Source organism: Halichoerus grypus, chromosome 7 (genome assembly GCF_964656455.1).
Source record: "Halichoerus grypus chromosome 7, mHalGry1.hap1.1, whole genome shotgun sequence".
In the NCBI taxonomy this organism is placed as follows: domain Eukaryota; kingdom Metazoa; phylum Chordata; class Mammalia; order Carnivora; family Phocidae; genus Halichoerus; species Halichoerus grypus.
The window spans coordinates 106,336,753-106,360,655 of NC_135718.1; the positions used below are offsets into that span (position 1 = coordinate 106,336,753).

Here is a 23,903-nt window from a genome sequence, read left to right on the forward strand (position 1 = left end):
ATACCCAGAACCCAGAGGCAGGCGCATCCTCTCCACCGGGCTCTGGTCATTGCACTGAGAGTTGTCTCCAGGGAAATGTTACGAATGGCATCATTCAGGCAGGCCCAAATAAAATTACTGCCATCAAGGACGTATTTTGAGCACAACAGAGGGGCTGAGTCCAAGCATGACAGACACCGTCCTCATGCTTGGCTTGAAAAGGAAACGGGATTCTTTGGGGTGGGACATTTGCTCCTTATATGGATTTAGAATCCCCAAGCAGTCACTCTTGGGAGGGGGCAGCAGGGAGAAGTGGTAGAAATAGACGAAGCGAACAGGAAGCACCTGGCACAATGGAAGGGACAGATTAAGGCGGCGTGGGCTGTGTGAGAGCGAAAGAGCGCACATGCGCATGCCCGCGCATGCGCACATGTGTCCTTATCTGGGGCTACCGTGGTAAGCGTGTTGTTTCCTGAGTAGGCAGTGAAAGAAGGTTCTGATTCCTGACAACAGCTTCTAAAGCCGTAGAGAAACACCTGTTCATTTCCCACAGCCAACTCTTCCCGTCTCATGAATTATCACTTGATCACAACTCTTCACCGAAACTTAGGGATAGGTGAGAGTCCGTCAGTGGGAAATCTCCTTGGTGTTGCCCTCTGTACCTGAGATGCCAGAATGAGAAATCAGACTACTATTTAGAGGGAATCTTCAAATGCATGAATTTATGTAATGTGGTGTTCTGAACAACGTAGCTAGAAGCCCTTGGGACACACTTTTAATTTATCAACAAAAAACTTCTGATAGCCTTTCTTAATAATCTCCAAAGTGGTTAAATAAATTTGTTTTTTTCTCCTCTAATATGTTCATGTAAATCAATCTCTCTTGCCTCCTCCACCCCATTTACTGGTTTCATTTCTTGTTAGAATTTTCAATTTGTACTTGTTGTCGAACAAATACTAGATATATACTCTAAGTCCCTGTCTGTGTAAAGCCACAGGATAGGAGGCTGAGGAGCTTCTAGTGAATTCATGGCAGGTTAGACAGAAGACCTGGTAAAGCCCCATGCTGGGGTAGGGCCCTTTTATATCCTAGGTCCTCTGTGGGACAACTGTGTCACCAGGGATGCTGTGGCAGGAAATGATTGATTTTGTTGCCAACCTCGAAGACCAAAAATATAATCTCAAACATTCATGTTCTTTTAATAACTCATTAGAAATCTGTCATCCATGACTTTGTTTAAATCTTTTTGAAGCTATTTTTTACTTTTAGTGAATAGGAGCTTCTTGAGTAATAAGTTCAATAATTTTACAACTGGTGACCTGATCCTGTCACCTGGGTGCACTACACTGACTGGCTTCACCTCCCAGATCCACTCACACTTTTCTCAACATGGGCATTTTTGGCAGAACCAGAGTCACCAAAAAAATGGTTGCAACCCCCTTGACTCACATGCCTTACACATATGGTCCCCAATTCTGTCATTCTTTGCTGTTTGGTCTAGAAAACTTTCATCTACAGAATAATTTTTAGGACTATGTTTTACTTATAGAATCCAGATAAATATAAATTTAGAGGTTTTCAGTGGGTTTGTTTTGTTTTTTGCTTTCTTTTTAGGGTTATTTTATTTAATTTTTTAAAAAGATTTTATTTATTTATTTGAGAGAGAGAGAGAAAGATCACAAGGGGGGCGCAGAGGGAGAAGGAGACTCCCCACTGAGCAGGGAACCCGATGCGGGACTCGATCCCAGGACCCTGGGATCATGACCTGAGCTGAAGGCAGATGCTTAACCGACTATACCACCCAGACGCCCTATTTTATTTTGAAGGGCCCAGAATGATAATGTATAGAGGAACTATCCCACCAAATATACAGACACCTTGGGACTTCTCCCTCCTGCTAACAATTTTAGGGGCATCTACATGGAAGTTTAGTGTCCAAAGCCTTAGAAAGCAAGAACTCCTCAAAAGCTAGTCTTTACCCACTTTATCAGCCTCTTCTCCTGTCTCTATAAACTGCACTCTTAAGCTACACTGGGCTACTTATTTGCTAGTCCCGGAGAAGTCATGCTTCTTATGTCTCCAGGCCTTGGCATATGCTGTTCCCTTTGCTTAGACTTACCTTTGTCAGCCGTTAAATAGAACAGTTCAAAATCTAACTTCTCCACAACGTCCCGTTCTAGGTTCTTAGACATCACCTAAGTCACCCCTTAAACTGTAATCGCATAGACCTTTGCTCACACCTTTCTTTTAATAGGTTTTAGAATTCATTGTCATTTTTTTGTTATGTGCCCATTATCTATCGAGACTATTAGTTCTTCCAGAGCAGAGACCACATCTTATAATTAGCAATCTAGCTTACCCTGGTACAACAGGTAATCAAGTTGAGTATTTACTAAAAACATGAATGAGTGAGAGCATAAATGATGGTGTGCTGGTACGAATAAACCAGCTCACTCACACACATATGCACACACCACGCATGCTACGCCATGTACACATATGCAGCACGCACATGTGCACAAAGTGCATGCGCTTGCACACGGGTCTCGGTAAACTGGAGCGCCAGGCAGAGGCTGGGTAAAGTTGCAGGTGTAATTTTTTGTATTAATGTCCTTAATCAATTTTCTTCCTTGTCTGAAAGTCATGAATGCTTATTGCTACTTTTCTCCTCATACATTAACCTAGATTTTTCACAAGGGAATTCATTTTAAATATCACTGGCCTGGGATTTGCTTGTTCTACTTCAAAAGAATATTCAGCTATTTTTATGTATGCAATACAAGGATATTAGGTGAAAAATATAAATACCCACACATGCTGCTTACCTTCACCCTCTGGAACATTAAATATTCAGGAAAATCAGGCCTGCCATCGATTTTTCCATAATACCCCAATCCGTATCATTAGTTGGCAATCTGTCAGGCTGGTTTCAATTCAAGTGACAGACTTCACGTTCAAATCAATTTCAATTAATTTTGTAAGAATCATTTAGAGAAACGTGGCATCAGACCCCTGATTTAAATCAAGATGTATGGCATCCTCCACTTTTCATTTATCTTGTCATTTTATGAGGAAAATGCCGTCTTTTGTCTGGCATTTTTTTATATACATATAAACCCATGCTGCTTATCACTCCTGGTTCCATTATCCCCAAGATAGTCACTTTTTTTCCCTCCTAACAGTTGCTCCATTATTTTATTAGTGTCCAAAACGAGACCTCGCAGACAGTGATGATCAGAGAATAATGGAAATTAGAGATGGAAATGACAGATTAGGTCTCCTTGTCTGTTTCCTGGGGCTAATGTTCCTGTCAGTCTGCAACTCGGTGCTTTAGCCTGTCTTATTTTAAATGACACCAACGTGGGGCCTCCACCAAGTCCCTGGAGGCTCTTGTCTACATCCTAAGACTGCCTCTACAACGCAGCCAGAGGGGATGACGAACGCTTGTGCAATTACCAAGTGAAGCCAGGCCCATCCTCGCATGATCTGTCTGCAACGCGAGGGATGTGGAGGCTTGAGTGATTAGCCACCAAATCCAATCACTGCAGAGGGCCAGCCTGGATCATTCAGGGCAAAAAACGAAATGATATTTTGTCGTTGTTTTCTTCAGCAGCAAGTTTGCAGGCTAAGAGATAGAGAGCTGGTTATCCATCACCCTTTACAACATTTTATTCAGTAAGAATCAGAGCCAACCGAGATGCTTGGCCATCACGTAGGCTAAAATCCTGGCTCCTCATCCGCGATGCAAACGTTTCAGGGGTCAGAGAGTGAGGGGACTAAGGTGACTCTAAACAGCGAATGGCCCTCTGTATTCATACCCCACCTGACATCTATTAGCTAAGTCCTCGGCCCTCCCCACCCATCTTTCAACAACACACAACCTCATGTGTATTTATACCCTCTACGAACACCTTCCTCCAAATCCAGGGGACGGCCTCTCTGATACGATCTCAAGTTCAACAGAAACAGAGCAATCCTTCACTTTCACCAACAGAAGAATTTCATGGCATTTTGACTTCCTCAAGTTTTCTGACCTGTGACTCAGATTTCCTTCCCCTAACTTCATTCTCTCTTGTCCTTATTCCTCAACCTCAACCAGTTCCAGAACATTTGCCCTCTTCTAACGTCAATGGGAATCTATCATGCCTTGACTTTGTCATCAGCTGGCCAGTTCTCTGAGTTGAGTCCTTCTATCCTTCATCATAAATCACTCCCTTGGGCTCTTCAATCATTTATATTGCTCTTCTCCAAACTCTCACCCATTTGTCTCCATATTTATTGCTTTGAGAGTCCAGAACTACACTCCCTATTCTAGGCTCGGTCTCATCAGGATCCTACAGAGGCGGCTGATCATTGACCTCGGGGATAGGAGTCCTCCATGGCAATGTATGAAATGATGGTGGTGCCTTTTTTCCACCTTGTCAGGCTGCAAACACATTTCCAAGCTGCACAAAAGCAATCACTCTCAGATGGCTTGTGCCTTGATTTCTTTCTAGTTTCCCTGTTCCATCGACTGCTATTGTTAGTGTTTATTGATCCCTTTCTCTTCCCACCCTGCTCCACGAGAGAGCCAATGCAGAAAGCAGGCTCTCAACACCCAAAACAGAGTAGAAAGTTGCCTCTAAAAAGTGAAGGAAGACACACAGTGCTGATGGCGGTTCAGCAATGTGAATGATCTTCATGCCACTGAATCGTACACTTCAAAATGATTAAAATGGTCAATTTTACGGGATGTAGATTTTATCAATTTTTTAAATGTAAAAAATAAAAGAAAAAAACAAGACAAGGTTGGGAACTCTTCTCCCAGTCATGTGTGCTTGGGGGAAAGCAAAGGTCTCAGAGAGAAAGGGTGACTGGGGATCTGGCAGAAGTACCCTTACGTCACCCACACGTCATCCTGGCTGACAGTGATGGGGAAAACACGTTTCTCCTCATGTCCGTCTCTCAAAGCTCCTCCAGCTCTGGGAGAGCCACACGGGAGTCTGTGTGGCTTTGTGCATCTCCAACAAAATCATCAGCTAAGTTCTGCCTGTGGAATCCTGGTGGCTGGCAGTGGAATGAAAAAGAAGACAGGGACAGCTTGATTTTCAGATCCCAGCTGGAGGCTGTGGGGCTGCGAGTCAGAGGCATCATCTCTGAACTCGTAAATGGAGAAAAAGATGACACGGACGTCACTGGAATGGTATAAATATGGAAATGCACGGTGACATTTTTACCCATTCGCGATTCAGAATATAACTACCCTTTAGCTCCGTTCCCCTGCACGCTATGGCTCCAAAGAAGGGTGACATCAGGGAACTGGCTCACTTGCCATCCCCTGCACTTACCCCTGGTTTGTGCCCCATTCATTCCGAATGCAAAGGTGCTTGTGTACTGGATCCTTCATGTAACCTTCGTAGCAGAGGCATTCCCCTTAGAACCAGGGTAGGAAGAAGAAACATGAAGCAATTGATTAACATGTCTGTTTGAGAAAATGAATATGAAATGATCAGATTAAACTCCGACTCTAATAGTGGTGTGGATGAAACAATAAATCCCATCATGTCACACATCCCCATCTCTACCACCCACATGAATGAACACACCCTCAGTCTCTCCATTTTCTACTACGTGCTGATTTTCACTAGTGGAGGAACCCAACATTTACAAAGAACCTACTCTATGTGCTCTGTAAAAACAAAGACCGAGAACTCTTTGAGCAGAAGGACTTTTTCATCCTGATTTGCTCAGTGCCTAGTCTCTTGCCAGGCACATATTAGGTGATCAATGAGTATTTAAAGAGCACCTAAGTGACTTAGTGCATCAAAAATTTCTAAGAAACTTGAAAAGTAGGTGTTATTAGCTGTGCTATGCCAATAGGGGAAACTGAGGCTCAGAAAAATGAAGGGATCTGGAGACAGCTTAAGGGCAGTCAACATTTGAATCTATGACTCTCTGGCTCTGGAACTTTATTCCCACCATGCTGTGCTGTTAGCCCACGGAACAACTCCATGGTTAGAGGAGGCCACTTATACCTGTTATGGTTTTATGGGAACTCTGGGTCTTTGTTTTCAAATGAAAATGGCTAATGATTTTGGAGCTGTTAAACAGAAGAACCATCCACAATTCTCTATTTGTTTTGGATATTACTATGCTTCATTGCCACTAGTTACTCCATTAATATACCAAGGGGTTCACAACCCCTCTGGAATTGTATGCGAAACCGTGTATGTGTGTATGTGCATCCTCCCACGGCAGGGTTCCATAAGTTTATTCTGATTTACGAGCAAACTCGAGACCCCCAAAGATGAAGAATCATTGCCTGACTTAGCACTGATCTTGAAAAAAATTGCTCCTGTTCCCTTATATTAATAATTCGTTATGTAATGTTATGTATCCCTAAACTGCTGAGACCAGTCCCACTTCAGCATGAGTGTTAACTCTTTCACTGGCTGGTTAATTCGTAGGTGGTAAAAGAACAGGGTGTGACTTCCTATAATTGGTAAATAACAAAAGTGGCTTACCCTAAGGAGACAAGGGGCATACAGTTTCTTCATCCTTCTAGCAAGAGACACTTAAAAAAGGATACACATAGAATAATAGCTTTGAGTGCTATTTTCTCTTTTCAAAGACAAAAACCAATAAAAATGAAGCAAAGGGGCCCCACAGGTATGAGGGAAGGGGTTGGATAGGTTCTAAAGCAATGAGTTTTTTGTTAAGATCTAAGCTTAACCATTCCTTTCAAGATGGACCTGTAAGCTACTCCCCATCAGGGCCCCACTACCAGATAACGCTCATTTTCTTCCCCCCACACCTGCTTAGCTCAAGGTGCTGAGGAGTGAAGTGAAAATGAGCAACTTCTTAGTTTGTGGGGGCTCTACTCAGAGTATGAGGTCAGTACTCTCTTTCCTGTATGGGACACTCAGGCTTCACATGAGTTAGATTCACAATAGGCTCAAATTCACGGGCTTCAGGGGTGATGAGCTATATCTAGGAATGGTCAGGGAGGTAGGAGTGGAACACAGGAAAACAAAGCTTGAAATTAGGAAGATGATAATAAAGCTTTCAGATGAAGGATGTTTCTCTGGGAAAAGGAAAGATAAAGAAGGCAAGTACCAGAGGGTCATAAAAGAAGAAAATCACCAGGGAGCCGGGCCTCCTATCTTACCAATCTCAAGGAAAGCAGGGGTTCAAGACTATAAGCTACACAAGGGCAGGAACAAGGTTCGTTTTCCTGCATGAGTAGCGATTTTGTACAGTGTGTAATGGAAAATTAATTAATTAACTTAAAAATTTTACCCTGCATTTATAGATAACACCACTACCACCATTCTCAAGATAGAGAGATCAAAGGCAATTAATGGGTCTAGGGCACAGACGTGCTTCTCCCTTCAGAAGATCATCTCCCGACTGTCCTTGTGTGACATTAAAAACCAGGAAGTAACCTCAAGAGGTTGTCGGACCCATCACTCTGAGTCTCAGAAGGGTCTTGACTCGAGGCCTCGCCCTAGCAATAAGGACTGACAAAAAAGGGAGTCCTCCCACGTTTGATATCTAGTTACCACAAAACATGTAAAAATAAATGCACCAACAACTCAGAGTTCAAGCAGAGCCCGATTTACCTAATGATGGCAATATGTACCACTTGTAGAGCGCATTTACCTTTCTCAAATTGCCTTCAAAGTCATTATCTCCTTATGATGTTTCATCACTCATGACTATGTGGGGACACCGCCGACAAGAGAGAAAGCTTTCCTCCGTATAATGTCATGTGCAGCCCAAAGTCAGAGCAACAGAGACATTTTCAAACATATCGGGCTCGAGTTTGAGGAGATCCAAAATCTGCGTCTCAAATGATCCTCATTTCCGGAACCCACCAAACGTCCCCCTTCTGCCTTCCTCCTCAAAACCAGTTTGGCCATCTACACTGAGAGGAGTTCAGACTTGATGAGGAAAGTTGCTATGGCAACCAAATGCTAAATCTTGACTTTAAGAGGGGTTTCGTGCAAGCACGAGCTCCGACTGTTAGCTGTGAATTTTAAAGACCCCACAAGGGTGTTGGATGCCCTCCTAAGCTAGAAGTGTTACAGTCTCTGCATCTGCTGTGACAGATGGCGGGGAACACATGACGTGCCGACTCGGCGGCGGTGTTCGCAGGAATCCAATGGAGGGACATGTCACGGCCACGGAGAAGTGCCCGGCTGGGAGGGAGTGTACCCTGCAGGAGGCACGCACGGGCGACCGCCCTACAGGCAGGGCCAGGAAATGGCGACCCTGGATTTGTGCTTGGTACCCTGAGGTTGGATGCCGTGAAGTGGTTTGTATGGCGCCTGTGCCTTCCCTCATTTCCCATTCTACAGGTCAAGGACTGAGGGGCAAAGCTCATCAAAGGATTAACACAAGACCTTGGAGCTAGGGCTCCTCAGACACGACTGGGCTGGACTTGACCGCGCCAAAAGCCCCGAGTCACCTATCCTTCAGGTCGCCGTTGGCTTTTATTAAATGGAACTGGGTGATGTACTCCCTCTGAAAAGGGAAATCTCTGGAAGACATCTGGACTTGGGTAATGTCTAACTGCCTGGCCTCGCCCGCTGTGGAGACATCAGGCAAGGGGCAGGCCCAGAGTCAAATAGCCCCGCATGACTCTGGGTGGGCAGACAGAGGGGAATATGCCAAAGTACGTCCCAAAGGAAGGTGCTTTCACTGAGCCACAAAAGGGAGTCTGGAAAGAGTGGGCAATCCACGTGGCAGGAACAAAATGGGAGCTGTGCTACCATGCCAGATTGGGTTCGAGAGAGAGAGAGAGAGGCAGTGGTTCAGACCAAGGAAAGGAGAGGAGGACTAGATTGAGTCTGGAAAACTGGTCCAACGCCCCTCGCCAAATTTTACATATTTCTCTGTGGTTAGAACTGGCCTCTAGAGAGATCTGGGGTAGAAGGAATGCCTGGGGATGGCAATCTTGGATGGCAATTAAAATTTGATTTAGCTTGGGAGCCTGTGCTCCTTGCAGACCCATAAAAGCTACATATCTTGAAAAGGGGAGTTAGGGTCTGTGGCCAGGGCTGGCGGGAGCTATGAAATCAAGTAGGTGTGTGAAGTCTCTGTAGCTGCCCAACAGGCAGAACAAAGCCAGGGAATGGAGGGGTAAGAAATGCTGCTGAAACCAGTTAGTCTGTGTTTCCATCAAAAGCCAAGCAAGCGAGCAAACAGACAACTGTGAGAAAAACCCTTGGAAGGTACAGGAAAAGTCAACTTCTGGCTGCCTCCAGCTAGGGCACTAAGCCATCCAACCTCAGCGGTGGCCTGCCTGGGCCGGAGACACACCTAGGGTCACAAACCTGGGAGGATCTGGGGAAGAATGTCAGTGTGCGGTTGGCCAAGAGCTTCCAGGCACTGGGCTCACAGTTCTAGGTAACTTACATCCCTCCCAAACAGTGTGTTGCTAGAATGTAGAACGGAGGCTGTAAGGGAAAACAGATCAGCAAGCTTCCTCCAGTTTCAGTGCTTCTGTAGACTCCTGACACATTTTTGGAAGGTCTATGTGGCCTCTATAAATGGGGCTGGGGAGCTACAAAGAGGAGCATAATGACGCTTGTCCTTTCTCTGCCCTTTTCCTCCTCCTGTTTCTACAGGTGCCATGACAATGATCACAAAGTTAGTGGTTGAAACAACACTAATTTATTATCTTACAGTTCTGTAGGTCAGAAGTCTGACGTAAGTCTCACGGGGCTAAACACAAAGGGGTCCGGAGGGCTATGTTCCTTTTTGGAGCCTCGAGAGGAGGATCTGTTTCCTTGCCTTTTCCAGCTTCTGGAGGCTGCCCCCATTTCCTTACATCGTGCCCCCTTCCTCCAGCTTCAAAGCTGGCAGTGGCTGGTGGAGTCCTTCTAGTATCTCGTGTGGTAGGGTCTGGCCTCCTCTTCTGCCTCCCTCTTCCACTTTTAAGTACCCTTGTGATTGCACTGGGCCTGCCTAGTTGATCCAAGATACTCTCCTCATTTTATCTATTTTTTTTAAAGATTTATTTATTTGAGAGAGAGCAAGAGAGCGCTAGAGTGAGCGGGGGGGTGGGGCAGAGGGAGAGAATCTCAAGCAGACTCTCCACTGAGTAGGGAGCCCAACTCAGGGCTCGATCTCACAACCCTGAGATCATGACCTGAGCCAAAACCAAGAGTCGGACGCTTCACCAACTGAGCCACCCAGGCGCCCCTACTCTCCTCATTTTAAAGCCAGTTGTTTGGCAACCTTAATTCATCTTTGCCATTTAACAAAACTCATTCACAGGTCCTGGGGATGAGGAGGAGCCCATCTTCGGGGTCCCAATATTCTGCCTACTACAGCTGCTATTCGGGACCACTGTGCAGGTGATGAGTAAACATGTGCTTAACTCTGGAACCCTCTGGAAGGTTGCCTGAGGAGAGCTCCAGGCCCCAGAGGATGCTCCTTTGCAGTGACTGAGTGTGTGTGTTTGTGTGTTTGTGCAGCGCGTGTGTGAAGAAGTACACACGTGCACTTGCACAGTCCCACATCTCCATATGGGCAGACCCCTCAGCATGGCTGGGAAAGCACATGTCCCAACACTATGACATTTCCAAGTGAGTTAGCTGGAGGGTTGCAAAAATAACGTTGGCTTGACTTGCAGCCAATTCCCACACTCATCTCTTTGGAGGAGAAAGGCTCTAGGATGGAGTGTGGGAGGCGATAAAGTTTCTTACTGATGAGCGTGTGGGTTGACCACATCATCCCATGTGCGGGAAGAAGCAGGGCGGGAAGGGGGACAGCTTCCTTTTCCAGCATTAATGAAAATAAAAGTCTCCGCAGCAGCATTTCTCAGCTGCCCCCCCAAATGAAGATGTTGCACCTTAGTTCTCTGGTGTGGGATCTGGGTTATTCTCTGCAGTCTCCCTCCTGGCCTTCTGGTTGGATATTCATTAATTGTCACAGATACTGGGAAACCACTAGCAGAGGAGGGCTTCCCACAGTCATTTTCAGCAAGGATTAGAACTGAGACACCTGGGAAGACTGAAGAAGCAGGTGATGGGAACTTCACCGTGGACAAGGAGTCGCCCCAGCTCCTGGCTCGGGTAGCATGCTCAGTAGTGATGGCTGCTTACATAGTCTTCCACGACAAATACGTTGGATCTGACATGTCTGGGGAAATCAAGCAGCCCTTGAAAATCCCACCTCTGCTCTGACTTCATGATGGATGGAACACGGACTATGTCTTGGGAAGCCGTGGGGCTTTGGGTGAGTTATGTATATTCTTGGGGGAATTCACACAGTGATCTCAAGCAGCTCATTTCTCTCTAAGACCCCTCCATGCTCAAAACACCAATCGCTTCCCCCCCACATGTAATTACAAGTGCTTCCTGTTTTTTAAAACCTCAGGAAAACCTTCCAAGGCCCTCTGGAGATGAGGCTTTTCTCAGAGGTGAGTTGAAGCCCTGAGCTTGTCCCAGGATCTCCCACTCCAAGTCAGCCGGGGGGGACCACAGACCAGCTCTGCTGAACAGAAAGGCCCCGCCTTGGAGACGAGCCTTTTTCCCTTTCTCCCGAGCACACTGGTTTTTGGGCCTGGTGCACAGCCCATCTGTTTGATTTGGTGTTTGCCTGACAGCGTGGGAAGAGCAGTAAGTAAGCACAGTCTTAGACATCAAATGTTTAAAATTCTATACTTTCTCTTCCATATGGGGGCCTGGAATCCCTACGATGGGCCCAGGTGAAAACAACTCTTAGAACAACACCTAAGAAGGTGAACTTTGGATGTTGCTGCCGCCTGTTACCCTCCCAAAGACAGACAGCAATGCACTGTAACAGAAGCAGGGCTCTATCTCTTGGACTCCATCTCTACTAATAGCCCTCCACCCCAGCACCTGAGAGAAATGCATCTGTAGGGGTGAGTGTGTGCACTGTGTATGTGCGTATGTATGTGTGTATATGTGTGCATGTGTGTGCATATGTATGTATGTGTATACGGGTACGTTTGTGCATGTACATGTATATACGTGTGTGTGTGTGTGTGTGTGTGTGTGTGGTGGAGAAGAAGGAGCTGTACATGAGGTACGGAGAGTTGGAGGAATTGGTCCCCAACTCCCAACATTTCCCTTGGGGGTCTTAGCTATCATTACATGCCTTCCTTTGTTCTAGGGCCTCACACTTCTCTGGGAAGGATCTATTTGTGGTACTGAATCTACTGGAACCAGGTCTTTATGAAGACTGTTGTAGATGAATACCTTCTACAAGGAAAGTGCACAGCAACTTGGAAGGAGGGGCCCACACTCCTCAGGATCACGGAGCTCATGAAGCTCTGGGCGTGCCGTGTCCGCATGTGGACCCTCTCGAGGAAGCCCCAGCCCCATCCGATAACATGACAGCCTGAGAGATGTCTCTCCCCTTGGCCCCAGTAATCTCTCTCCTAGGATTTATCTGAAGAAAATAACTTCAGATGTGCCCTGCATTTACGTGGAAAGATATTCATTTTGGCAGTATTTGTAAAAATTAAAAATTTGAAGCATCTTAAATGTCAAATAATAGGGAACTATTGAAATGAGCTATGATATGGACATACAATGGAATACCAAATAGCCATTAAAATTATGTTATTGAGGATTATTTAATGGTTCTGGAAAAACTTCATGATAGAATGTGAAGTGAAAAAATCAAGAAAATGCTAGTGGACTTAGTGTGCTTGTAAGTCTCTAAAACTCATGCACAGATAAAAGATCGGAAGGGAGGACGTTACAATTTTAAAATGATTTCTTCAGGAGATAGAATTATAGATGATTATCATTTTTGTCTATAAGCTTTTCTAAATTTCCTATTTTCTACAATAAACATGCATAAAAAGTCTAGCCCCAGCAGCTGACATCCGGTGATGGGATGGTAAATGGATGGTGCAGGTCATCCTAAACTAGCCTGTCTGGGGTACAGAGTTGGAGCTACAGATAGGATATTTCCAAGGCTTCTGCCAGAAGACAACACATTTTAAGCCAACATGTTTAGGGTCCCAACCACACACTGGCAGTTTGCACAGCCTAGGCCCCCGAAGGCAATGGAAACATCGGGAGACTATGTCTGGATTTCCAGGGGGGTGATTGCAAGAGGCATGAACTCTGACAGTTACCCGCTGCCCGGTGCTCCTGCCTACCAGTTTCGGGGTCACATTGGTGTTCACAGGGGTCTAGGAGCCGCCGGGCACAGAGGTCCATGGCCCAGGGCCCACTGGAGTTCTGCTGAGAGAAGAGCACCACTTGAGCTGGGTTCAGCCAGTCACTGGCATCCAGCTGGCTCCCCTCCAGCAGGATGAAGCGGCTCCCTGCAGGAGAGAGAGAGGAGGCATGCCTGTGGGTGCACACAACAACACACACACACACACACACACACACACACACACACACACACGCACACGTGCGCGCATCAGTCAAGACAGAGTAAAGGATGCTCCACAGATTAGCCCAATCCGAGGTCATTACTCCTACCAGCCCTGGCCTGTCATGAGCCCCTGAGCAAGGGATCAGCAGATGGAGCCTTGGCCACCACTTGGACCTCCTGCTGCCCTTGCTCCATCATCCCCTGCTGCTTTGCTCGATCCCATCTCTATCAGGGTGGACCTAGGGAATACTGGGACAGAGCAGCTCTGTGATGGCCACGGCATGGCTCCATCAGACCCAGCCACAGGCACTGGCATTCACCCAAGGAGCAGGGACCTGCTGCCTGGTCTCCACTTGCCATGAAATAGCAGGCCCTCTAATAGCGTGGACAGTCCCCACCTGTTTTCAGCCTTCTAGCAGCAGAGAGAAGAGACATTAACAAGTCAATTAGGTACTCTGGGCTTCACGAATTCAGGGCCTCCTGAACCCGTACTACTCCCTCATTATATTCGGGTCCCCCAGAACGAAAGGAAATTATTGCTTCAGAGTTCTAGGCTTTTAGCAAGTTACTGCAATCAGGAATTTCTCACCCGGGCATACCAAACCGAAGCATGGCTGATTCTTAATCATCTCCACAGCTCCACTTAGCTTCTCCCTTCCCCAAAGCCAGAGAATCTCTCGGTGTCTATCTACCTGTATCTAGCATGCTCTGTACTTCTCTACAAAGATAGGGACTTATTTTAAAGCAAACAGAAATGAGAAATTGGAGTGGGCATAGAGAAGAGGAGGTAATCTGTTCAATTTTATGGTTTTTTTTTTTTTTAACCTGCTTTCTGATTTCATCTGTGGACAATCCAAATTTGTCCTAAGCCTTACTTATCTGGGTTTATTTTTCTCTCACTTACAGTAATAAGTAACAGTGACTCCTGGCTTCTCTATCTTCCTGGCCCAACATGAAAACTTCCCCTTTGGGGAGGAAGCCGCATCCTCGCAAGCGAGCTTACCATCGGCGATCAGGTGCTCGGGGACGTGCAGGGTGATTTTGACAACGAGGGGGCAGCTGACATGGGAGGCGCACACGAGGCCGATCACACAGCTGGTGATGCTGATCAGCGTCAAGGTGGTCTTATTCACAGGACTTCGGGGAGAGCCCACTGGAAGCAAGATACAAGCAAGACACATTGCGGTAAGAGTCTTGGCAGTGGGAGGCTAATCTGGCTCTGCTGCCCAAACAAGCAAACAGGGGAGGCGCTGGGCAAACCTAGCCCAGGCGGGGAATGTTCCAGCTCATGACTCCAGTGAGCTTCATCCTCATGGAACACCATGTCGGCCGCTAGAGTCAGAGGGACTTAGCCTACTGGTGGCCCTTGGGGTCAACAACAGTCAGTTGTGTGCAAGTTCACTGCACTCTTCCTGGGACAGGTTCACAAAGAAATCATAAAGGAGGGCATTCTCCCCTGCTGCTCGCCTGGCTGAGCTCCAGCCTCTTGCCCAAGAGGATGCTTCCACCACGTGCTAGAACTCTCTGCGCTTCTCCCTGCTTCTTGCACAGAGGGTGCTCTCACAAACCAGCTCCTTCCTCCCATGGCTCAAACTACTTCTCCAACTGCCGCCTGAGGAACTTTCCAAGCTCTGTGGGTGGGATTCCTACAGGTGACTCTTTGTCTATAGGACCGGGAAGGAGGAAAGTCTGCTCTGTATGTGTAGGGGATGTTGTCATGCCTGAAGGGCCCCCCCAGTCCTGCAGTCAGAGATTATAAATGGCAGCTTAGTGAGCAAATAAGGGTGCTGAGGAGACAGTTACAGGCAGGTGCGGACAGGAATAGGAAGGAAGGTTGTCTTGGTGTGTCTTTGTTTCTGGTTTTTGTGCAGAGGATAAAATGGTAGTAACAAGAGGGACATTTCACGTGGAGGCAGAACAGATGTGGGGAAGTAAGAAAGCAAGGCAAGTGGCCAACAAAATGTGTCCTTTGTCATTTTCTTATGGTCTGGTCTGTGTTGGCATTTATGACTGATAGAAATAAAAGGCAACTATTATGTCAGACATTGGGTGAAGTGCTTTGCATACATTATTTTATTTTTATTATTTGCTTCCTTAGAATAAATCTAGGAGTCTGGACAGTAACTACCTACTTCACAGGTAAGGAAAATAAGTCTCAAAGAGATCAAACTCATAGTGACAGTTAAAATTTACGAAGCGTAATTATGTGTCAGGCGCCAGTGCGCAGGCTTTACGTGGCTCATGTCACTTAACGATGACCATGGTCTGATGAGGCAGCTCCCACGAGGGACAATCAGAGAGGCGACAGGGCACGTCCAGGGTCAAGCCGCTGCTAAGGAGCCGGGATCGAGGCAGGGGTCCAGCTGAGGCGGCAGCCCAGACAGGGCACTACTCAATCTTTGGGCCCAGGGGAGTCTTTGGAATGGCTGTTCTCGGGACCGCAGGGAAGATTTGGGTCCATGGCAGCACCCACCCATTATGGCGGCAGGTGCCCTGAGTGGTGTGCTGGCAGGAGCTGGGATGAGAGACCGCAGGGTGGCAGGCAGCCTCTGGATCCTCTGTCCCCTGCTACCTAGAGATATTCTTTTCACCTTAGGATCCTTTCACCAAGGGGTCTATTTTCCCACACTTACAAATCTCTATCCCCAGCCCAAACCGGACCTGAGCAGCAACAGATCTGCCACCATCCAGCACATCCCCCAGGCACTCGAATGCGAAACTGGACTCTCCCTCTTCCTTCGATTTCCACCACCCGGAGAATGGCGCCCTGAGCTACTTGGTTTCTCCAGTCGGAAAACTCCACCTTGTCTGACCCTGCCCTCCGTTACATAAGCCATGCCCTCCCCCTTTCCGATGCCATTAAATCTGGTTCCATCTTGTGTCCAAAGTTTCTCTTGCCTTCATTCTCTCCATCCCGGCCCGTGCCCGGCATTGCACACCTGGATTGCAGCAAGAGCCATGTGCCCAGTCTCCCTACCTCAACGTCCCCCACCATCGCCTACCCTCCGCAGGGGCTCACAGGCACCCTTTACAAAGCAGAGCGGACCAGGGCGACGCCTCTGGTCTGAAAAGCCTCCAGTGGCACCAACCGAAGCGTTAGGTCCGAGTCCTCCGGTCAAGGCGCGTCCTGTCTCCTGATCGTCCAGCCTATTTCTTAAGCAAACTGCAAACCTGCACCGTACGCTTCATTCTAGTAAACTCTTTCCCACTCTCTGACTAGACCATTATCGTTTATGTCTCTGTGACTTTGCACATATCATTTCCTCCTCCACAGAATGCCATTTTGTCACCTTGTCAGCCCGGTATACACCTACTCTTCAAGCCTCAGCTCCAACAGCATCTCCTTGTAAACACTTCCCTGAAACCTTTAAGAGCAGATTCTCACTCATCCCTTGCTGTTCCTCTAGCCCTGGGTGCACCCTGCTGTTAAAGCTTTTATCACACGGTGTTGTCACTGTTTATGGGTACTTGCTCCTGCTCTCATGTGATTGCAATAACTTGCTACTCATCTTCCTGCCTTCCTGGTCCTTCTGTATCATCCACCCATCATCCAACACCTCTACCTGGCTTCAAAATGTCCAGCGGTTCCCTGTGACCTACGGATCAAAGTGCAAACTCATGATGCAGGTGTAGTCCTCGGGGAGCTGGCCTGTTACCCAGGCCCGTCCCTACCACCCCGTGGCCTATGTTCTTACACCTGCTATACAGAACTACTTTTACTTGCTTAAAAATACCATGTTCTTTTGTGCCGTCCAGGCTTTCTATATGCTATTTTCCTTACTAGGATGTCCTTACCCTAGATTTTCCTTTTTCAAGAAATTCTACACATTGTATATAACCCAGGTCTAATTATTTTCTCCTTCTTTGCCTCCTATTGCTGCCAGGTAGAATGACCTGTTCTGTACTCTGAGTACTCATTTTACTTTATTTATAATATTAAATTAAGCCTTATCACTGTGCCATGTTTTTAGGATTCTACCTCCCATCACAAAGCCTGACCTATGGCAGGTGAGTTATAAAATTTCTTGCCGGCCTGATTGATGTATTCAGTTCAATTCAACAAACACTTACAAGCATCTATTATAGGCAAAATCCTTCACTGGGCACTTTGGAAAAATAAATTAGACATGCCCATCCCTAAGAAGCTTACAGTCTAGTTAATAGCAATAAACAGTTGATGTACTAGGAGAGCTTGGTATTTTAAAGGAACAGTTTTATGCCGCAAAGAAACTCATTCTAATTCATTACTATGGATTTTCTTAAACAGGATTTTATTACAGCAGAACACACCCTGCTCAGAGTTGGACGGGCCAAGGTTGACTATCAGCTCTATATAAATATGTAAAGAGGATCAAGGGATCCACATTCTCACCTCACCTCAAGGATACTGGGGCATCAGACGTTAGGCTGCCCAGAGCCCCACTGATCTCTTGAGAAAAGTGCTGGGAAGGAATTTTGTCCCGATAGTAGCAAAGCTTAGAGAAACTGGACCTGGGGAATTAAAAGGGCTGCTTCCAATCTCTGGCAGAATGCCCTCAGTGTGGAAGGAACTCAAGTAGAGGTAGGAGAGAGCCAAAATGTAAATGTCTTTTGGGGGGCATTGGTTGATTATTGGTTGGGGAAAAATGCCATTGGGTATAACACAGGGGGAGGCCACTCAAACATCCCCCACTGTATCTCAACAGGTCCCTGTCCGAAATTCCTTAGGATGGAGTGCTGCACAAGCCTGAGGCCGCACTGCAGAGAGGTCTGGGAGCATCGACAGTGGGGACTGCATAGCGCTCTGCCAGTCACCCAAAAAGCACATTTTAATATAATTTAATGCTTTCAGGAGCCCTGTGTGTGAGGTATTGTTAACACACTTCCTATATGAGAAAACAGGCTCAGAGAAGCTGTTGTTCTCCTCCAATATCACACAGCAAGTAAACGGTGAAGCCTACTGAACCCAGACCTCCCTCAGTGACAAGAGTGCTACCAGCAAGGTCATGGGCAGGGGCACCTCATCTGCCACCGCCACACCTGAACATCAGGGGCAGTGGCCCGGGGAGCGTCTGCGCGGAAGGACAGCTCTAGCAGTACTGAGGAGAGTGCATGAACTCACCGGAACGCTGCCGGGAGAACGGAGGGGACTTGGAGGCTTGGGGTCCCATGATGCTGCCGGGGAGGGGATGGGAGGTCAAATACCATTACACACGGATCATTCCTCAGTGACCCTGCCCCCCCGCCGCTGCCTCGCCCAATCCCAAGGCCAGCGTGGCTGTGCAAGCAAGAGTACATATACCGTCCACATTTTCACATACAACACACTTTATCAACTTTATTTCCTGTGTCTAAACAGCAAAATATGACTCCTGAGGCTTCCAGAAGGAATTGAGAGTCTTCTGACCAAGAAATAGCCTTTCAAACAACTTGAACACTTGTTTGAGAGCGCCATTATCTGGGAGAGATGATTCTCGGAAATTTTCCACTCTAGGCTCTTCTTTCTTCCTTAGGAGGAAGTACCAGCTGTGGTCCAGGGACGCTTCCTGCAGAAAGTGGCTTTGGTCCACATAGCCCCCAGCCCAACCCAGCACCTGTGCCGCTCCTCGCCTCCCTTGCCTGGAGCCCCGCCACCCGCTGTGGCCCCTCCAACCTTCCCACCTCTGCTGCGCCTCCGGCTCCGCGAGGGGTCGGTGTAGAAGGTCAGCTGGGGGTCGTTTTCTGTCTCGGGGCCAGAATCTCCTTCAGGGTTCAGGAAGGCGGAACCAGCTATAATGAAAAGAAGCACAGCACAGTCGACATCTTCAGTTTTTTCTTCATGACACCAAATCACTGGGCATGTTCAAGAGAAAAATCGATAAAAACAAGAGCAGGCTGACTGACAATTTGGGAGCAGTAGTCACGGACGCTGGAGCTTCCTGATACCCAGATTTATTGGAGAAGTGGACCTTTTCGTGACAGCGGTCACCGGAGCCCACCCCCAGCCAGCCCAGGCTCCCCCCTCCATCCGTGCCCCCCCCCCCGCCACCAGAGATGGCCTTCATGGATGGGGGGTGGAAAGGGACGGAAGGGAAATTTCCCTCCTCGAACGCTTTTCTCTGGTCCTGGAATTAATATGCATTCAATGGGATAAACAGGAAAAAAATAATAACAAGAATGCAGAGAATGTGCAAAAAGAACAACCCCGATGTCCTCTAAATCCTGTCAATCAGAGAAAAACTCTGTTCACATTTGACGTATGTGTTCTCTGTCTTTTTCTGATACAGAAATAGATAAAGGTTTTTTAATCTCCCCTTACGAATGGCATTTTGCTCGGGTTTTTTTCCATTTAATAAATGGGTGGGCAACTTCCCATATGGACAAATATGGATCTATCTTATCATCCTAAATGGCTGCGTGATAAGCCACTGGATGACAGACAGGTGTGCGGGTAGCTAACCGATTCCCTACTGACGGGCACTTAAGCTATTTCCAATTTTTTGCTCTTTTAAACAATGTTGTGAGGAACAGCCTTTTACACACGGCTTTGCACACTTGTCCAATTATTTCCTGAGGATTAATTCTTGTTTATGAAATTACTTGGTCAGAAGGTTTGTACATCTAAGTTTTTTGGCTAAGTAACACTCAACAGGCTTCCAGAAAGCCTGGGCTCAAACACACACCCTCTAGCCATGCCTGAGTGTCGGGGGTCCAGGATATGAATGGTCCTGCCTCTACCGATATTAAGGAAACCGCCACCCGCAAGCCCTCCCATCAGACACAGATACCTCTTGCCTTGTTGTTGATCCGCTTTCTCTGGCTGCTGGAGGTGTGCGAGAGCAGAGTGGCCTGCTGGTGGTTGGAGTCCACGGGGCTGGTGGCAATGATGTTATCCTTGTACTTGTTCATCAGCGATAGCTTGGCATTGTCGCTTCCTGCAGAAGGAAAAGTCAAGGCAAATTCTTTCAGAGAAAAGGCCAAAAGAAAGTGCGAGCAAGGAAAGCTGCTTGAACCACGTAAATGGAATTTCACAGAATTGAAATAAGGAACCTTTAAAGTGAGAGATTGGCAGAGACTAAATACTCCTCTGATTTCTGCAGGGCTACAAAATTGAGGGAGGAGAGGAGAGAGATGACAACTGAAAAGCCAAGTCAATTGATTCTGTATTGATTAGGGTCACCACATGTGGCCCGTGGGCTAGAGACAGACAACAGATTCCTTTCTCTGGGGCGGCACAGAGTTTTAGAAGAAGCTGAATTTGAGTGCGTTCAGGCAGAACATGCCTTCTCCCTCTTCCACCTAGTCGATCTCATGACCCAGGAAATCATGACCTGAGTCGAAACCAAGACTCAGATGCTCAACGACTGGGCCACTCGGGCGCCTCAAATTCGAGACTTCTATGATGTGATTTCCCTCTTTTCAAGCCCCACTGAGGGGCGCCTGGGTAGCTCAGTCGCTAAGCGTCCGCCTTCGGCTCACGTCATGATCCCGGGGTCCTGGGATTGAGCCCTGCATCGGGCTCTCTGCTCGGTGGGAAGCCTGCTTCTCCCTCTCCCACTCCCCCTGCTTGTGTTCCTGCTCTCGCTATCTCTCTGTCAAATAAATAAATAAAATCATCAAAAAAAAAGCCCCACTGAAAGTCTATATATCTTAAGCAATATTCAGTATGAAAAATGTCTTCTTTAAAGAGAATTGAGCAGTTTTTTGAGGGATCATTGTCTTGGGGTTTTATTTATGAGGAGTTGCTTATTTACGGAAGTCTCAGAGATAGACAGGAGGGCTGCTATAAAAGAAAAGCACAGTCATTTCCTCTCTGCATTTTGTTGACCCTGATTTCGTTCAGCCCGATCAGGTCCAAGTCTTTTCCACCCAGCATCTCCATAGAAACACAAGGCATCTAAGGTCGGACAGCTTGATTGCATTCCTAATCTTCTTTGAAGAAGTACGACCCTTGTAAAGACCACAGAGGCACGGGCAAGACAACACAACCAACCACGCCTTCCCCAGACCAAGGTCTCCAGAGTCATAGAAAAGAACAGACACCTCTGTCCTCCCACTCAGTGGATACTTAGATCACCTAAGCAAACATGCGACATGCAAAAATGCCGTACACACGCGCTGATCTTTCTTGCTAGCTTCTTATTTCCCTGGGGACTGCTCTATTATATAAGAAAAAGGCTCTATCTAACCCACTCTTCTGTTGGGTGTAAAGGTGTCTCTGCTTCCAGTGCAAAGGCGAAGCGGAGAGGGATGCAGTGTATACTTGTTCTTCTGATTTCCCACATTAGAAAACAGGTCCCGTTGTCTCAGGAAAGCGTGTACCCTTCTGGCCCACCCGGGAAAGGGCACAGGTACATGCCATTATGCATGACAACCGGCCCCAAGACTAGAAAAGCTGTTCCCTACTCACTCCCTAGTTCCCCAAGGGGAGGAGCGACTTGCCCACCTGGCGTGAGGTCCATCCCCGCCTTCTCGTTGCAGCCCTGCAGGGAGTCCAGGGTGCGGGTGACCTGGCTGGCGAAGTCCTCCCCTCCGTTCATGCACTCCCTCTGCAGGTGGTGGCGCAGGTCCGTGATGTCGTACTCATAGCCGTCCAGGATGGGGGTCTCCCGGATGCTCAGGGTGCCACTGGAGTTGTGGCCCTGCACACGGGCATTGCGCAGACTCTCCCGTCCGTGCCCGCCGATCAGCACAGAGGGAATGTAGTGAATCTCGTTGGCGGCCTCGGCGCTGGCACTCTTCTGGGGCTGGGGCACCCTGCGGCGCTTGCACCAGCGCCGGCGAGTGTATAGGATCATCACCAGGCACAAGATGGACAGCAGCAGAGCAATCATGCCACCCTGGGAGAAGAGGACAGCAGACAGACGTCGGAAGATGGGTGAGCTCGTCCCACAAAGAGGCATCGCCCCTCCCCCTCCCCCCATCCATCACTCACTCATTAATTCATTCATTCAGGTGCGGTAAGCACTTAGAGCAAGCATCACTCAGCAGCAAAGGGACAGTCCGTGGTGACAGGTGTTGAAGGAAAATGGAGAAAAATGGACCTGGGATGACCAGGGCCTCATTTAAGTGATCCACAGTTGCTTCTGGCTTAGCAAACACTGTGAAAGAGAAGTCCGTGTGTGTGTGCGGTGTGTATGACTTCAGTTGTAGAAATAGGGGAGAGGGTTAGTTTGTTAAGGCAAATCTGTTATGCAGAAAGCTGGTTTCCAGCCAATTTTTAGCAGCAGAATGGCATCTAGTTTCTTCCTGTCTCACATCTTAAAAATCAGCCATGTATATAGATTCTAACTCTGGCTACATCAATGATCAGTGAGTCCCCCAAATTTGGAACCTCAAAGTCCTTCTCTATATAATGGAGAAGGTGCCACTTGGCCTGGGAAGGTGGTGGTAAGGACTATGTTAGGGAACGCTGCACAGTGCCTAGCAGAGTGTGTCACATGGAATCAGGGATGGCCTCAACCTGACCTTAAATGTCTCCGTCAGAGTAGGGGAAGACCATCGACCAATCCAAAGAGAAGTTTGCGTCCATTAGGGATTTACAAGCAAGTGTGTGGCAGACGCTCACCATTTGAACATGACTTTTTTGGATCACTACGGCTTTAGGGGACAGCTTACTCCCACTCACGATGTCCTGAGTGATCGATCTCCCATTCTTGCTCGAGGGAGGGATTGAGACCCATGTCCTGGAGTCCGGCTGGCAAAGGAGTTTCCTTGTGAACCTTCTCATGCTCCCAGGCCATCCTCTGAGGCCACTCCCTAAACACCAAGACTCCACTCGGTTGTCTAGCAGAGGCCAGGATGCCATGCTTAGTGACACTGAGCACCTCACCTTGACATTCCGGGTGAGGGGGTTTGGGGGGAAAGCCTTACACACCCGTTGCTCCCCAGCGCTCAGCGGGCATAAATCTTCCAGCGCACGATCTGTATTCACTCCCCTTATTTTGGTCAATATCCCTCCGAACCTGTTTCATTAGGTGGGGCTGTGCCAAATGGTTCTGCTCTCGACTTGGGCTTCAGTCACTGCCACCCCATCCAATAGGCTAGAGATGAAAACCCCCTATTAATTCCCAGGGGGCCCACCCACACAAGGCTGGGTCAAGATTATCCCCTCAAACACATGAACAAGGGCTTTCTCCAGTCTTGTGAGAATTATATCTTGAATTTATAAAGTTCCTCTCCCGATAAATCTTCCCATTTACCTTCCCTCCCCTGCCAGCACCGTGAACAAAGCATTGTGCGCGTGCGCGCGCGCACACACACACACACACACACACACACACAGAATGTTGCCACTTTCAAACAGGCACAGAGCAGCTGAGACAAGAAGCAACAGTCAGTTGCCAAGTGACAGGTCATGTCAGGTGGCTTTTCAGGGACATACACTGGCCCCCATGTTTTTCAGATTTTTCCTTTATCTGTGGAACCGTTTCTCCTGGTGAAATCTCTCATGCAAGTAGACAGCATAAATGAAGCTGCCCCAGTTGCAGTGAGGGTGGGGGTGCAGGGGTAAGTATTCCAGGTCATGGCCGACGGTCGCCTCCCTGCAGCCCACCGTCCCTCCCTGCAGCCTGCAGACCGCCCCCTCCCCAAGTGTCGCAGCCAAGCCCCTGAGC

At 47.7% G+C, this 23,903-nt stretch overlaps 1 protein-coding gene and 1 long non-coding RNA gene across 6 annotated transcripts in view; one reads left to right on the top strand and one right to left on the bottom strand.

Moving 5' to 3' along the window:
• Window positions 1-23,903, bottom strand: part of ASTN1 (astrotactin 1) — a 302,019-nt gene that overhangs the window by 144,138 nt on the left and 133,978 nt on the right. For 4 of the 5 annotated variants that reach the window (XM_078078005.1, XM_078078003.1, XM_078078006.1 and 1 more), the window contains 6 exons: window positions 21,734-22,127; window positions 20,076-20,222; window positions 18,970-19,077; window positions 14,333-14,482; window positions 13,082-13,273; window positions 5,307-5,391 (listed from right to left, as the gene is read on the bottom strand). In XM_078078005.1, coding sequence (XP_077934131.1) covers window positions 5,307-5,391; window positions 13,082-13,273; window positions 14,333-14,482; window positions 18,970-19,077; window positions 20,076-20,222; window positions 21,734-22,127 — 1,076 coding nt within the window. The remainder of the gene's footprint in view (window positions 1-5,306; window positions 5,392-13,081; window positions 13,274-14,332; window positions 14,483-18,969; window positions 19,078-20,075; window positions 20,223-21,733; window positions 22,128-23,903) is intronic. The other variant, XM_078078004.1, reaches the window with a different exon arrangement.
• Window positions 14,422-16,087, top strand: LOC118519479 (uncharacterized). Its single transcript, XR_013449839.1, has 3 exons — window positions 14,422-14,514; window positions 15,428-15,468; window positions 15,979-16,087. It is a non-coding gene; the product is annotated as an uncharacterized LOC118519479 (long non-coding RNA).